The 15,413-nt window shown below is 42.3% G+C and overlaps 1 protein-coding gene across 1 annotated transcript; it reads left to right on the forward strand.

The window, feature by feature from the left end:
- Nucleotides 1-223: 223 nt before the first annotated feature.
- Nucleotides 224-878, forward strand: LOC137914997 (heparan sulfate glucosamine 3-O-sulfotransferase 4-like; the record flags this gene model as incomplete). The annotated part of the gene is made up of 1 exon (XM_068758475.1): nucleotides 224-878. A coding segment is annotated over one exon (655 nt), but the record flags the coding sequence as incomplete, so codon positions are not given.
- Between the last annotated feature and the right edge of the window lie 14,535 nt (nucleotides 879-15,413).

The following is a 15,413-nucleotide window of genomic DNA, read 5'->3' on the forward strand; positions in this document are numbered from 1 at the left end:
TCTCGTGTGTATTACTGCATGGCTGTAATTAGCTACATGCGTCTCCTCGCCGACGTTCCGTCCGGCAATATTAACAGCCATTTTCACATGTAATTTCAAATAGTGCACTGTTTAAATTCATTGTCCCACATCCTCGGGTGCTTCATTTGCATTGCGAGAGGTACTGAGGATAACACCGTGCTAAATCCGCTTTTTTTCCCTTCGTCCCCGTTTGTGTTCCCAGAGACCTGATGCCTTCGACGCTGGAGGGGCAGATCACCATGGAGAAGACGCCCAGCTACTTTGTGACTAACCACGCCCCGAAGCGTATCCACTCCATGGCCAGGGACATTAAGCTTATTATTGTGGTGCGTAATCCTGTCACCAGAGCCATTTCCGACTACACACAGACTTTGTCCAAGAAGCCTGAGATCCCCACCTTTGAAGTTCTGGCTTTTAAGAACAGGACACTGGGTCGTATAGATGCTTCATGGAGCGCATTGCGTATAGGGATATACGCGCTTCACCTGGAGAGCTGGATGCAGTATTTCCCTCTTTCCCAAATGCACTTTGTTAGCGGGGAAAGGCTCATCGTGGATCCCGCTGGAGAGATGGCCAAAGTGCAGGACTTCCTGGGACTCAAACGCATCGTCACAGACAAACACTTTTACTTCAATAAAACGAAAGGATTTCCGTGTCTGAAGAAGCCGGAAGACAGCAGCACCCCGAGATGCCTCGGCAAGTCGAAAGGGAGAACTCACCCGAAAATTGACCCCGATGTGATTCGGCGTCTGCACAAGTTCTACAAACCCTTTAACATGATGTTTTACCAAATGACTGGTCAGAACTTTGAATGGGAGCTGCAGGAGGACAGCGAGTCTCGTAGCTCTCAGGACTAGCGGACTGCGGCGTCGGGGCGCGTGACGCAGCCACACCACCAGCCTTTGCAATCAAACAATTATTGTCTCGCTTCATCTTCAGAGAGGATGAACGAGCCAGCCAATCAATCACGGCTGTCTCTGCTGTGTCTGTATCCATTAACATGAGTTGACTGACATGCTTTTTCTCTCTCTCTCTCTCTCTCTCTCTCTCTCTCCCTTAAATACTAATGTTGTCTGATAGCAAATCATTATTGTATATACTAAACATAAAATATATTTATATTTGTGAAAAGGAGACGATTTATTCATTTTGTTTTTAAAACATAGAGAATCATGTTGACTATGGCAATGCATGCGATAAGTGAAGTGTCCTTACCTCATGAGCCTGAAGGCTGAGCTTTGCCCGGTGCTCCTCCCTGCCCTCCAGTTTGTTGCCCTCCTGCCCCCTCACAGAATATTTTCTCTTTTAGTGTCTGAGGCCATGAAGTGCTTTGTACTTTGTCTTTTCATGCCGTCCTGCTGCTTTAGAGAAAAATGGTAGACACATGGCACAATACCCCCTTTTGCACGTACTCAGCCTTTTCGTTGTCCATATTAGCTGGAGACAATCCTTTTATTGTCGGCCTCAGTTTACAGAAGTGTTCATTTACTCCGTTTCCGTTGCCCTGTACTCATTTGCACACATACAGTACACAATAAGGGAGCTGATCATTCAATACCCGTAATTTGACAAATGGATCCCTGCCCTATTAATATAAAGGGTTAGCGGCGGCTCAAGTGATTCAGCATCTTGACAAAAACAATTCCCCATCGGCAAAGTGTATACCACAATACCAGTGAACTGTTGTAATCCCCGACGGTCTGCCTTGTGACCCTCCTCTTGTCAAAGTAATACATGTCAATGAGGGTGAAGAACGACGGCAGAAGGACCGGGCAGAAGTTTAACAAACATCTGCTGCAGCGGCACGGCCTGCTGTCGTTAGAGATTAATGACGTGTTAAATAAACTGCTGCTGCTGGAACAATGTCAATGTCAGAGAGAATTTGCTGTCAAGGAAAAGCAGCACACGTGCCCAGGTAAATTTCCGAGCCATTGCCATGTGTACTTAACGTGGATGAGATAATGTCTGACTGGGCAGACGCTTGGGTTGAACGTAGCAAGGTGTTGCTGTGAAATCCTCCAAACATCATCGTCACATTTTCTTTGTTCTTCCATTTTGCCAAACTCGTTGTGTCTCTGTGTTGTCTCTGGACTTTTCATAAATTGAGACAATCAATACAGTCAATGAGTCAATAAATACAGTCTGCTACACCCCACTGGTTCCTGCAGCTATGATGCATTGCTCTGTTAATCCTACCTGCTCTGCAGCCTTGGACGGCTGGATCGGCTCACTCTCTGCAAACTTCTCCATCGCCCCGGGGAGGCCGACACCAGCAGCGACTTATGCAGAGCGATTGATTCAATCAGAGTACACGCCATACTGGCCTTCTGTAGCGATAAGTCTCAACATTTACCGCTGATTCTCACCGTTCCAGTCACAACTTCCACGGATGTGTTCCCTGCACTTTCACTTCCCAGCATCCTCCGTTTCCTCACCTCGCACCCTTCCCTCCGCGAACAAATGTGGTGCAAAGTGTTTTTTCAAAGATGCAGCAGTCTAAATAAAGGTAAGTGCAAGCCAGATGTGCTAATCACAGGATTTGAGCGAAGCCTTTATCGCGACTTATGAAATCGCATATCTTCCTCCTCAGCTTTAGAGTGTGTATAATCCCCCCTCTCAAACCAGACATCCCATCCCACTCAGTGTGGAGACCAGTGTGGAGACGCTCAACGAGATTCAAAGAAGGCACCCCACAGTGTTATTAGGACATCTGAGGACTCCATTTTCCATCTATGAATATGCACTCACACTGTCATTTGCATTTCCAGGATTTCACACGAGGGAATTCCTCTTCTGCAGAGTGGAAACTTGGATCATGCTGATTATTAAATGAAACGCACGCACGGAATGTCGTACCGCTTGCTTGTTTTAGGTACAGAGAGAGAACTGTGACACATCCTGCGAGAGTTACGGTGCATTGAAGACATGCTAAGCTTCCCTTCATGTGTTCCTCCCGGTGGCGGGGTCATGCCGTGTTTGTCGAGTAAAGGAGACTGCGATAATGAACGAGCATCACCTGCTCATCAAACTGCCACTGCTTTAGTCACTTCAAAATAGAATTTCATTTGGCACTTATTACCGACAGTTTGGCAAAGAGATGAAACAGGAATTCACAGCATGAAAAAGCTACCATGAAAATGATTTGCAGCCTTTCTGCTCGCGTTTATTTTTGGTTCAAAGGGTATAATCCGTGCATGAGACGTGCTTTTAAAGCGTTGCACTCATTTTACTTTATGCGATCTATAATTACATGCGGCTGAGGAGTGTAATGAAAAGGTAGAGCTGAACTGGACCCGTGTGAACAGTTTGAGCTGCAGAGAAACTTCAGCGTAGTCTCCGGTCCACGGTTAAGATTTTCATTTCAGCTGAATGATGGTTACTTGCTGCATAAATAGACACAATGGTGTCCAAATTTACTCTTCCACTCTCAATTAGTCTAAGTGTTTCTGTTTGCTATCAACAGATGCATGTTGTGCTGTTTTAACATCCCATAAGGTGTATTTGTCCATCAACACACAGTAAAGGTTTTATAACTGCTGAGAATGAATGCAAAAACAAAAAGAAATGGAACTCGATTTAGAACACAGAAACATCAGAAAATGTAATGTGCATGCCAGGCCACTACTTGGCGGTGTACAAAATCAGCACAGAATGAAATCAAAGCAGTTATACAGCTAATCTACACTGATAAATCCACTTTATCAATTAAGACTGGAACCGTAATAAGCATTAGTGAAGCTAGGCTGCTACGCCATCTTTCTTACCCATTTATAGATGGTTTCATCTAAAAGGGTTTTATCCTTTCAAATCCTTAAATAAATATGATGTGTACAGTGGTGTTTTCAGAAGATTACTGGAGTCATTTAGAAAGACAAGCTAAAAAAAGCAACAAAAAAAATGACAATTTTAGGATGAAATAATTGGGGGAGCAAATCACCAAATTCAGAAAGAGCACAATGCCAAAATAAGAATCAGAAAGGTTTGTCTTGCCAAATGAATTTGCACATACAAGGGATGTGACTTTTATGTGCAAATTGACAAGCTGAAACTAATTATGAAAATCCACCATTGGAAATGCTGTATTAATTACCCTTAACAACAGGACTGCAATTATTACAAGGTCTGCAATCACAGATCGGAACACCCTCGGATCAACAATTCTTGCCATTTCCACAAACCACACATGGTGTCAGGAGTAATCATTGTATCTGCAGCCGCTTCCTGAATAAGGAACTTCCTCTACAACCACCTCAGGAGAGGGAAAGTTTGGTCTTGAAAAAAGATTATTAAAAAAAAGAGATCAATGCTCACAGTTGTGATCTAATCACCAATTAAAATGTAATCAGCGAACGATGAACCTGTTGATAATGCAGTCCAATAAATTGTGCATGCGTAATGAATGTACATTTAATGAAATTAGCGGAAAATTGCATCATCTGCTGAAAATGCGATGTGATAATGTGCAGTAATCCAGTCGCAAATACATAATGTTATCTGACAATTCTCCCCTCATCCCCCTCCTCTATTAATGCACCAGTAACGACAGCTGTAACGAACACAGGAGCCAGTTTGGCTGCTTTGGGTTCCACAGGTGAGTCGGTCTTTAAGATAATTCTCATGTGTGACTGGTTAAAGGCGACACATTCATTTCCAGTGCCGAGGATCCGACTGGTTTCCACTGTAATCAGGGAGAAGCAGGCGGCCAGCCGGTTGGGTGGAAAACTCTTGTGGTCTTCAAAACACTCCTAAATAATTTCTTGTCATTTATGCAGTTTTCTTTGCTAAATGTAAAAATAAGCAGGAATATTCTGCGACATTTTTTCCCTTGCTCCAGAATCTTAAATGAGCCCGTGTCCAATCGATGTTTGATCCTGCACACCTGAAACCTGCCGCCCTTGCTTGGCGCGCCATATTAAATCAAGGAGGAGGATCAGAGGGACAATCAAAAACTCAAGGGCACAGAGTCTTGAGCAGTAGAATTAAGGCTTGAGGCCAAAAGGGTCTTTTTCACTCGGCTGACATGAAAGCTCCTTTAAGGTTGCTCCCTTTCACCTTGAATCCGAGGGTCTTCTTACAGCAGAATGGAAACGCGATGGCGCCAGACTAAAACGACACCAGCATTGACATCAGCTTCATTTGACTGTACTTTACACAGCTCATCCAAAAATGCTTCAACAATAATCATAGAAAAAAATATTCATGAGGGTTAATGGCCGTGTAGAGGCCAGGATGACAACGCACAACTTCAGAGACTCAAGGGGAAACTGTTGAGTCGGTTCAATTCGGCTCATTTGGAAGCTGGTGAGTATATTTTGATGGCTCTTGAAAATCTCAATTGCGGAGTAAAGATGGATGGTGGGAGGAATAGAATGCCCAGATACTATGATGCAGAGGTTTAAACTCCAGTTACCGTTTGGAGCCGATAGGATATCTCAGTTCTGTTGCAGATCAGCCCATCTCTGCAGTACAACTTTCTGCAGAGGAATATTCCATGCTTGAACTTTCAGCCGGGACCTGCTGATGGTTTCCGTCCCTGACATTGCAGAAACAGGCCAGCATCAGGAAAAACAGCGAGTCCTTCCTGTGAGAGAGAACATCACATTTTTAATGACCTTTTTCCCCTTTTGTCAATGTATTTGTGCTAAATAGTCCAATATTTCCAAAGTTAGATGTTGCATCTATAAAATGCAAGACCCCAACCGCAGAGATCGGGGGGGAATTTCAGGGATACCATCCCTCTGCGTTATTCTTGCGTTTCTGCACCTTTGTCAGGTCAGCTTTTCTTGTCTGGAAACCGTCCATGCTCCTGTTTCCCGTCTTTACCTCTACCTTCATTCTGTCTCCACCAGTTGTCCGGTGGGTTGCGACCTCCCACGGCCAGGGCTGTAAGGCTTCAGCAAAGGATGCATTGTTTTTTGTTCTTCATCCCAGAAACACTTACAATGAGGACTAATTTCATTATCAATCCATGCAGGTAATGATCTCATTAATCCACTGTTGATTCATTTTCAGCAGAGTGGATATTAACCTTTTGCCAGTAATCATTAATTTTCTGTGGGAGCGGTGTGATATGTTGTGAGTGGAAGCAAAACAATTAATAGGCTCCCAACGTTAGAGGGCAGCTGACGTCGCACGCTCAAATCATCGATTTATTGGCACACCCCCCCGATGCACACAGTTACAAGCAGCAACAATCCTTCACTTCACGCAGCATATTCTGCCCCAGAGCTGACATGAGGGATTATTTGTGTAGTTTAGTGTCGTCTGGCGTTGCATTCTGGGGACAATTATCATGCTCTGAATGCTCACAACCTCCAGGCATTTCTGTACAACACCTGACCGCCGCTTCCCTGTTTGCCTCGGGATAAATCTGCAGACATCGAGCTCTCCCTCATCGATCATTTAAAAGTTGTGTTTTGATTGATTGTTGCACTGTTTCAGAAATATCTACGCAGTCTCTATGCGTGGAGATGTCTCGTGCCTCTGGCCAGAAAGGTTCATATCGGTTTTCTGTTGTTGTGACGGCTTCACAACAATGTTTGTGGTCATCTGAAAGTTTCATACTCTAAAATGTAAAATGTAATGATTTTTAAAGAGATGGAAATTACAGCCCGAGTCACGATAAAGTGACTCCTATGTCCCGCGTCAGCTCGTCAAGCCTCCGCCCGACAACGGGCGTTGAATTCTATAGCGTTGAAATATTCATGCCAGCAAGCTTGCTCTGTGCAGCTTCCTCCATACGCCAATGTGCATGTGAATACTGGGCAATAGAGTACTTAATTCCTTGATTTACTTTCACCTCTTTGCTTTCAGGTCTCCACACAGGAGCCTCACTTCAGTTTATGGGGCTCCACACCACACCATCACTCTCATTCATTTTTAATGACCGATCTGGAAGTCCAGTAAATCCTCCACCAAAGAGAACTTCACAGAAACACGACATCTGGGGGGGTGGAAAGGTGTGTGAGTGAAATGCTGGTGAATGCCACAATTGGATGAAACACCAAATAAGATGCTCATCGTTGGCAAAAAAAAAAAAAAAAAAGCTTTAAAGCAGCTCAGAGGAGAAGAAAAATACACAATAAAATTCCCTTTGGAGGAGAATAAGGAGCAGGTGACAGCGTTGTAGGAGGTGTAGGAGGCGTTCTCTGCGTAGGTAGAGGAAAGAACTGATTTTTTTTTTTTACAGCAAGACAAAAGAGAGGCAGAAAAGTTTTACACTTCAGGGAATCAAGGCCCAGCCTCCCATTGTCTGGGATTACTGAGGGCATTTTGTGTGGGAAAAGAATGTCAAAAAGGAATGACTGTTTGACACTTGCATTTTGTAATGATGGAATGCAAATTCATGAATATTTCCACATACAATGGTAATATTAATAAATGAAATAGGTACATTTTGAAACCGGAATTGCAAAGACTCATGCAAACCTGCGTCAAGGCTGTGCAAAGAATACACTTATTCAGCCAGGCTGAATAGCTTTTGTTGAATTAATGTTCAACAAAGTGGGAAAAGGTTTTCCTACATCCATACCAAAATCTGATGGATTCTTTGCCTCACGTTCAAGATTTCTACCAAGTTGGTCGGAAATCTTTCAATCCCTTTTTAAAATAAAATCCTGATGATAAAAATTGAAACCAGCTAACAGATAAGACACAGGTGAAATGTTAAAATCATGGCCTGAGGTTTGAGTGTGGACTCAAGAAATTGTTGCAGACCTATGTCAACGTTCAGGAGTGTAAAATTAAATATTGATATATAATCCATGAGTCTTCAATGCAAAAAGGTGATTTTGCTATTCCTCTCATGCTTCACTCTGAACTGGTGAGGAACACTGACAGCTGCATCTTTCCTCCATGTTTGATTGGTCACTTTCCCAGCTGGTCATGACAACGGTTTACATTTCCTATCAAAATAAATGTACCTTAAAATGTTACCCAATGATGTACTATCCTCTCCTGCACCAGCACCGCCTCTGTCAGCCCACAGATAAAGTTTGACGGAGTGCTCTTGAACCTACATGTGGCAGGCATAAATCTCCGGAAGATGAAAAGCGTCTCGTTCCCGAATGTAAATAAGAACAGAATCACGATTTTGGGCCACGAGAGACACAGAAACTCCACATCTGACATATGTAGTATTTTTCACACCAGATGGCTACAGCGAAGTCTGCAGATTGGATTTATTCCGCCACCCGAAAACTAGGGCGTATCACATTTTCTGTCATTTATACTGTTATTGCTTTTGTTAAATCAAGACTTAACATTCTGATCTCAACTAGTCGGTGGTCAGCCGTGAGACGTATTGCACGTGACAGTAATTTATGCCACATTTCGCCACCCTGATCATCTCCACACTGGCTTGATCAAGAGTATAGCGGGTATAGTTCCTACCTCATGTGTCGTTTTTACAGAGATAGCACATTTAAAGACGGCAGTAAAACCGTTCACGCTGCTTGAGGTTAGAGTCACTTCGAACCACAAAGCTTTACTTTGCCCTCTGATGATGCAATAGCTGGTTAGACTTTCAAAATAAAGCTTTGCTGATGTTTCAGATTGGATATATAAGCTACATTACAAGCAAATATGTATAAAATCACACACAACATGTGAACATTTTCCTTTCCTGTACAATATTGCAGCAGTTGAAAGTCAAATATTGAAGTATCTCACTCAGTTTGACTTCGGAACCATTTATTTTTCTTCTTGTATGTCACTAAAGGCAACATTGAGGAGGGGATTAGAGTTCAAGCAGCTATTATCAGTACATGGCATACCATAACCTTGAGTTGAATCCTTTTCTTACCTCCAGTTGTAGGCTGTAAGTGCTTGCCTAAATCTGCAGCCCAAATGTCAGCCGCAAACACAAAATGCAAGGACACACACTGAACAGCCTCAATTGCTAATCTCCAATTCCTGCAGCATGCACAGATGCGTTTATGTGCATGTGTACAAGAATGTCCCAGGAATGTATGACTTCGTGAGAGGATGTTTTTACTATAGGTATTTTTTTTTTTAATTCCTCCATGCTTTTAAAATGTCTGCTTCTAACATTAATGTCGTTTTTTTTTTCCTCTGATTGAATTTCGGGTGAAATGCACTTTAGATAAGATTTTCTTTTTGTTTCCAATGGAAGGACAAGGTGCAAACAATTGCTCTGATTTGATATTTTCTCAGAGGCAACATGTCAATGTGTTTGTTCACTGGACTGAGTGTGTTGCAACCGTTGCATCCTAATGCTGACGAGGCATAAATGATGCAGGATGTTGTTTTTTTTGCCTCAAGCAATCCTAAGCAAAACAAAGCAGGCCGAAGCTGAGGTGAAATATATGTTTAGTGCACTAAAGCCGTCTCCTTCAGACAGCCAGGACTCCATCCAGAACAAATGCTGGGTTATAAAAGGGGGTTGTTTTCAGTCTATGGCATATGTTTCAGTGCAGATGCAAAGTGAATTACAATGTGAGAAAGCTGCCATAATACACAGTCAAAGATAACAACTATAAAAATAAAGACAACACAACTTCAAAATGCTGAGCAGTTGTGCGCCTGTGTGTCTACGTGCCTTCTTTGACATTCCCACTTGGGAATTCGGTTTGATCCGGGTTTAGCGTAATGAACCTTCCTGGGATTACGCCGCGGTGTGTCAGTATTCCCAGCCTGCTGCCCTTGCTGTCAAACAACAGCAATATGTTAATGTTTTCAACACATGAGACAATCTCCCCTCTACTGGAAATGCCAATTTGTGTTGCAGAAACAGGAATGCAAAGACCCGGTTTCTCATCAAGAAAAGGAAAAGTGGAATCACATCACGGGAGGTGCACTCGGATTCTGCAAGCATATTGATCTTTTATTTGAGACGACATAAATAGCATGACGCTTTTTACAGGTGGGAGCAACAACGAAACATTTTGGGGTTTAAAGGTAAATCTTTTTATTATTATTTATTTATTATTATTATTTTTGTAGCAGAAGAACCTCATGTTCTGGAAGTTGTTTGGACATTCTGCCTGCATTTGAATAATGAAAAAAAATGAAATCTTATCATTTAATTGAATTGGAAATTGTCGGCATATGAAATAGCAGCAGTAAGATGAGGAAGGAAACACAAAACAGCCACATCCCAGAGAGATCGAATGGGGGGGGGGGGCAGGTTGGGACTCATCGGGGACAAGTCATGTTTTATCCATAAAAAAGGCCATCCTGGTTGGAAAGGCGATTTTATTTGTGAGAAAAACATGTGGATGACTGGAGAAGGTTTTAAAAGCGTCACTGCAGTTTGATTACCCCCCAATTATAGTTTAGATGTGCAGTTTTCAGTGTGCCATTGAACGGTTTCAGGAGCCGATGCATAGACGGCTCGGCTGAGGATAAGTGATATGCAAACCAAACAAACAGCAAGCCCCTAAATTGAGAGAGAATTCATTCTGAGAAAATCGATCTTTCGTAAACTGAATATGGCTCAACGTCCAAAGGCCTTCACGGTGAATCAAATGAAAGCCTGAGGCCATTCAAACAGAGACATTTTGAGAACCCTTTCAGCTCATTTAAAAAAAAAGGACAACTTTTCAACACCCCTGACTTTAAATACCTATTTTTTGAAAATAAAACAACCTGATGGTTGCCTGGTATTCTGTACACAATGCGAAAGTGGGAAAGATGCCTTCTTATGCTCCTTGTGGCTCGATACAGAAACAGCGAGTAGCTATGAGGTCGCAAAGGTTCACAATCTTCCTCCTCCAAACCAACATGTCACCATCATCATCATTCTGCTTTAACGCTGACTTACAGGCTGCAGCTTCTAAGTTTAATAGTTTGATTTGACTGAGAATCAAATCCCCCTGGATCCTGCTTCAGACGTCAACACCCGGTATTTTGCCCTACATATTTTTCCTGGAGTCATCCCCTCTAATAACTCCATCAACTGCTCATGAAAAAATGATTTCTTGTTAACCTCTGTCCCGCCTCATTCTGATGACGCTCCAGGTTAAAATCAGAAAGGAAGACAAACCCTTTGCACCCAGGCTATGCTTTTTTTCTAGTGCTAGTCTGTTTTGCATGCCAAATCGGTTTTTTTTCCAGCATCACATCATCTTTTCTCATTAGCCAGCCTCATCTCCCCAATAGCACAACGCCACGCCTTAAGGGTCGGCCTATCACCTGGCTGCTGTCTTAATATATGTATCTGTTCATCTCATTTCTTCATGTTGCATTCATGCACACTGTGAACATTGGCTTTAATCCTGTATATTTAATTGATTTTCTCGCAATGTCAAATTGCAATTTTAGAAATATTAATTACGACCATTTCCCATTTGGTTCCATAACTAGCTCGTGCTATATCATCACTGCAGGAATTGGTTCATTCTACAACATGGAAGTGATTAAAAATATTTTATACATTGGAATGTGTTCAGGAATTCTATTAGAAATATATTTCTTAAGATGTGTCTGTTTGTTTCCTGCTCAACCATATAAAGCCGCCACCCTTGGAAGTGTCCATCAATGTACATGAATGTTAAATCAAAGGCTTGTGCTGGAAGCCCAAACAATCTGTCTGTTGTTTAAGAAGCTTAGAGATGTAAGTGTGCAGCTTTTCAAGGCTCTGCCCATACTGGAATATATTTATTCTGTTGCCAAGTAATATCTGTTGTCAAGGCAGAGGATTTATCCGCCTTACAAATCAAGGTAATATTGAGGGACGGAGGATAACCCATTCAATTTCTGAGAAACAAGTGCTCCTACTTCGGATGACCATAAAATAAAATAAAAAACTGTGCAGGCTGCAGCGTGATCCGGATGGCAAGGTCTGAAGGAAATTGGCAGGGGAGTCTTAATTTAAAGTCACTGGTGATACGACCCAAATTCAGGCCATCCACTCATTTCTTTGCTGACAAAGAATCATTACATTAGATGTCAGGGTGGATCAATATTCTGACAGGGTGACACACCCTCATTCCCATCTCGCTCTCCGAACCTGTGCATTGACTGCAAACCGTTAAGAAACAAGAAGGATGAGGTCAAAGATTTGTTCAAATCAGCACCTCCATCCCTGCAGCTAAGACAGGGGGGGAATCACTCTTCGTTTGTTGAGGCAGGCTGTGCCAGCGAGGCATCATTAAATTCCTTCTCACTGCTTATTGTGCATAATTCATATTCAGCCGTTGAAATATGAATGTTGCTGTGTTGCAGAAACTAAACTAGACCAAGACTAGGGCCAGTGCCAAAACTGGAATGGGACTGAAGGCTGCAGGAAAAACGTGTGAGAGGGCTCTTCTGGATCACCCGCAGAGAAATTAATTTTGAATGTTCTCCAGAAACACGTAGGAAACAGTGAAAAAACATTATTGGGCACTTAATTGGTCATTATCTGAAAAAAAAACACAATTTGATCAGGTTATGCTGAACAAAAGATTTCAGGTGATAACACCACATGCTATTGAGAGTTTAAAGCCACAGCAGTGCTTCATTAAAATGCATTGAAAGGTGAAAGGATAATCTTCTTTTTGCCGCGGCTTACTGATGAGTATGCTGCTCTTATCTGGGCCAACAGACTCTGTCTCCACTTTCTACAGTCTCTCATACAAAATAAATAAATATGATCTCCAAAACGAAGGAAAAATGTTAAAACTAAGTTTGAAAATTTGCATAAATTAAGTTGCTTTGCCAGAACAGAGTACTTGTGTGCTGATGTTCTTCTGCATCTCCTGGAAGTTTAAATATGTAATCATTTGCTGGCATTGCTAATGTGTTATGATTAAGTTTCCAGGGCAGGAAAGAAAGCTTTATAGCAACATTTTATCCAAGGTAAACTCATATTGCCTACAATTAAGGTAAAAAAAAATAAAGTAAAAAAATTGTGCATTAGTTGCAGATGAATTAAATTATTCTATTGTTGTGTTGCATCTCCATCAGGTCATTCCTGATGCTGCAGGGATCACATGCGGCTCAATCCAATGTGGATGTGTGGGTGTTTATTTCTCAGGGAACCAGCTCCCCGGCTTTACTTGCATTAAAGTGAGTTGCTCCTGTTGTGCAGTGATCCCTGTCGAGTAACTCACCGTCCCATCTCCGCGCTACATCCTTCCAAATCCTTCTAAGTTGGCCTGCTTTCAAGCCCCAGACACTTTAACAGTCAGCAAGTGCGGCATTCTCCATCAGGCGTGAACCTTCATTTACGGAAACATTACATTTTCCAGCTGTTGGCGCTTTCTTGCACAAAAAATTAAAAACTTACAGGAATGAAAAGACTCTTGCATTAACAATAATGGTCTGGAATGCTATCCTCACGGCGAATCTGTGTGTGTGTGTGGCAGTGGCCTTGAGAACAGGTTAGTACCAGCTGCAGCATAGTATTAATGATGTGAGAGCAGGGTTGCACAGTTGATCCCGTCCGTGATGCTCATTCGTGTTACCTTTCCTGTCACAGCTCCGTGTGGAGAATTCATGTAATGAATAATATAGCAGAAGACTAACAGAGGTGTAATTACAGGATAATGAATGCACCTGTGTTTTACCCTCAATGTCATGAAAAAAGAAACCCTGCAACATGTTGCAGAGCAGCTTTAGCTCCTGGAGCGCCGGCCAGCGGCAGCGTTCTTCAGCTTGCTGCTGCACCGCTGTTATTTGTAGCGATGTGTTGTTCTAGTAAACATTTTGCAGCTTTAAGAAAAAATCAATTTGTGTGTCGCTGCATTTATCTATTGATGAATGGTTTGCAAAAGGGTGACCTGGACCTCCACCGGAGACCCACAGAAATATAAAGAGGAACAACGCAGTAAAAGTGTATCGACAGAGATATTTCGTTTTCTTTAAGTGTCCAAGTCACTGGACTTAATAGATGTCGAAAATCCATACATATCTGCTCTCGTGCCCGACATAAACACGCACCCGACATTAAATCTGACTCTTGAACACGCTCATGTCTTAAATCATCACCTGACACACGTTAATTAAAGCTAGAAAGCAAACCCACGATGAGTCGTAATACAGGCTTTATTTCCATTTGACATATTTATAAAACCTGCTGGTCATTTTAGTCACCTTAGAATCCCACGAAGAATTTAGAATGAATTGTGTTTCTTCCGTAGTGAAAGGAAGTAAAAGGAAGACAAGACACGCTGATTGTGTTTGTCCTCTCGTGCAAAAACAATTTATCGGACGATTACTTGATTACTTCCCAAGTCAAAGGCCGAATCAATTAGCAGTTGTGGATGGGAATATTTCATTTCCCAAATCCTCTTCCTGCCTCCTTCACAGCGCACCCGTGATTGCGGAATAAAACTGATGATGTGACAGCCATGATTCAACTAGCAGCCAGTTTGACAGCGTTAGCCTCGTTGCTGTGGGTTTTTAAATCCATACAGCGTTCTGTTAGCTGACATTATTATGGGATGTTGACATGTGGGCAATGTGGCCTTCTGTAAACATTTTGCATTAAATTGTGCAGCAATAGATCTGCATATGGATCATGCAGAGGAAAAAAGCACCCCCTTTGTTCTGTTTGTTCGACTGAAAGGCAGCATCATTACCCCTGAGTACAGTCGCTGCTCCACAGAGGCCACGTCAATCCTCCGCTGACAAATTGAGTGTTTGGCTCTGTGCTGCAGCCCTACAGTGCTATTCATGTCTAAAGTGCCAACGATTGCAACCGTCAATGAAAAGTGGTTTGTGTATTTTTCCAGTCCCTGCGTTCTTATTTTCTGATATGGCCCATAGTTAATGCCTAATCAAAAATCCGACAGGCCTGTTTGTCTTTCACTGTTGGAATAAAATTAATTCCCTCAATAAGGGACGACAATAGCTCATGTGCTTTTATTCCTTGCCCTTGTGTTGTGCTGTTTCTTGAAACATGTCACACTGATCTTTTGGAAAATGTAGATATATATTTTTAATAATTGTTGGTCTTTCAAATCTTTGTTGCCGAGGGTTATGTGCCTTTTGGATAAGTGGTGGAAATACTTTCTCATTATTTTTGCTCCTCAACTTTTTGTACTTTCATTGAGTGCTTTATCAAACAGCAACGTGACTGTCCATGCTTTGGTTCGGAAGCATCCTTTGACTTTCCCATCAGCCTCAGCTGTAGCGACTTTGTAGTTAGTTTTTATTAGCATGCTAATGCTATAGGTTGCATGCTTCTGTAGCATAAACTCAATGGGATAACAATATACAATAGGCACAAATGAATTAAATGTCTTTACTTCCCTGCTTTACTGGCTCCTCATCTGGGGAATGCCTCTGACTGTGACTCACCTGTAGCGCCACACCTTGACCTCCATGGCTGTAGGCATTTAGTCCTGTTTACATGTAAACACCTAAAAACACTTCAGACACAATCTCACAGTGTGTGTGTGTGTGTAAAACACATAGTGAGACCTTTTGCAGCACAATGGAGTTTT

The sequence above is a fragment of the Brachionichthys hirsutus genome, unplaced genomic scaffold (genome assembly GCF_040956055.1).
Source record: "Brachionichthys hirsutus isolate HB-005 unplaced genomic scaffold, CSIRO-AGI_Bhir_v1 contig_848, whole genome shotgun sequence".
In the NCBI taxonomy this organism is placed as follows: domain Eukaryota; kingdom Metazoa; phylum Chordata; class Actinopteri; order Lophiiformes; family Brachionichthyidae; genus Brachionichthys; species Brachionichthys hirsutus.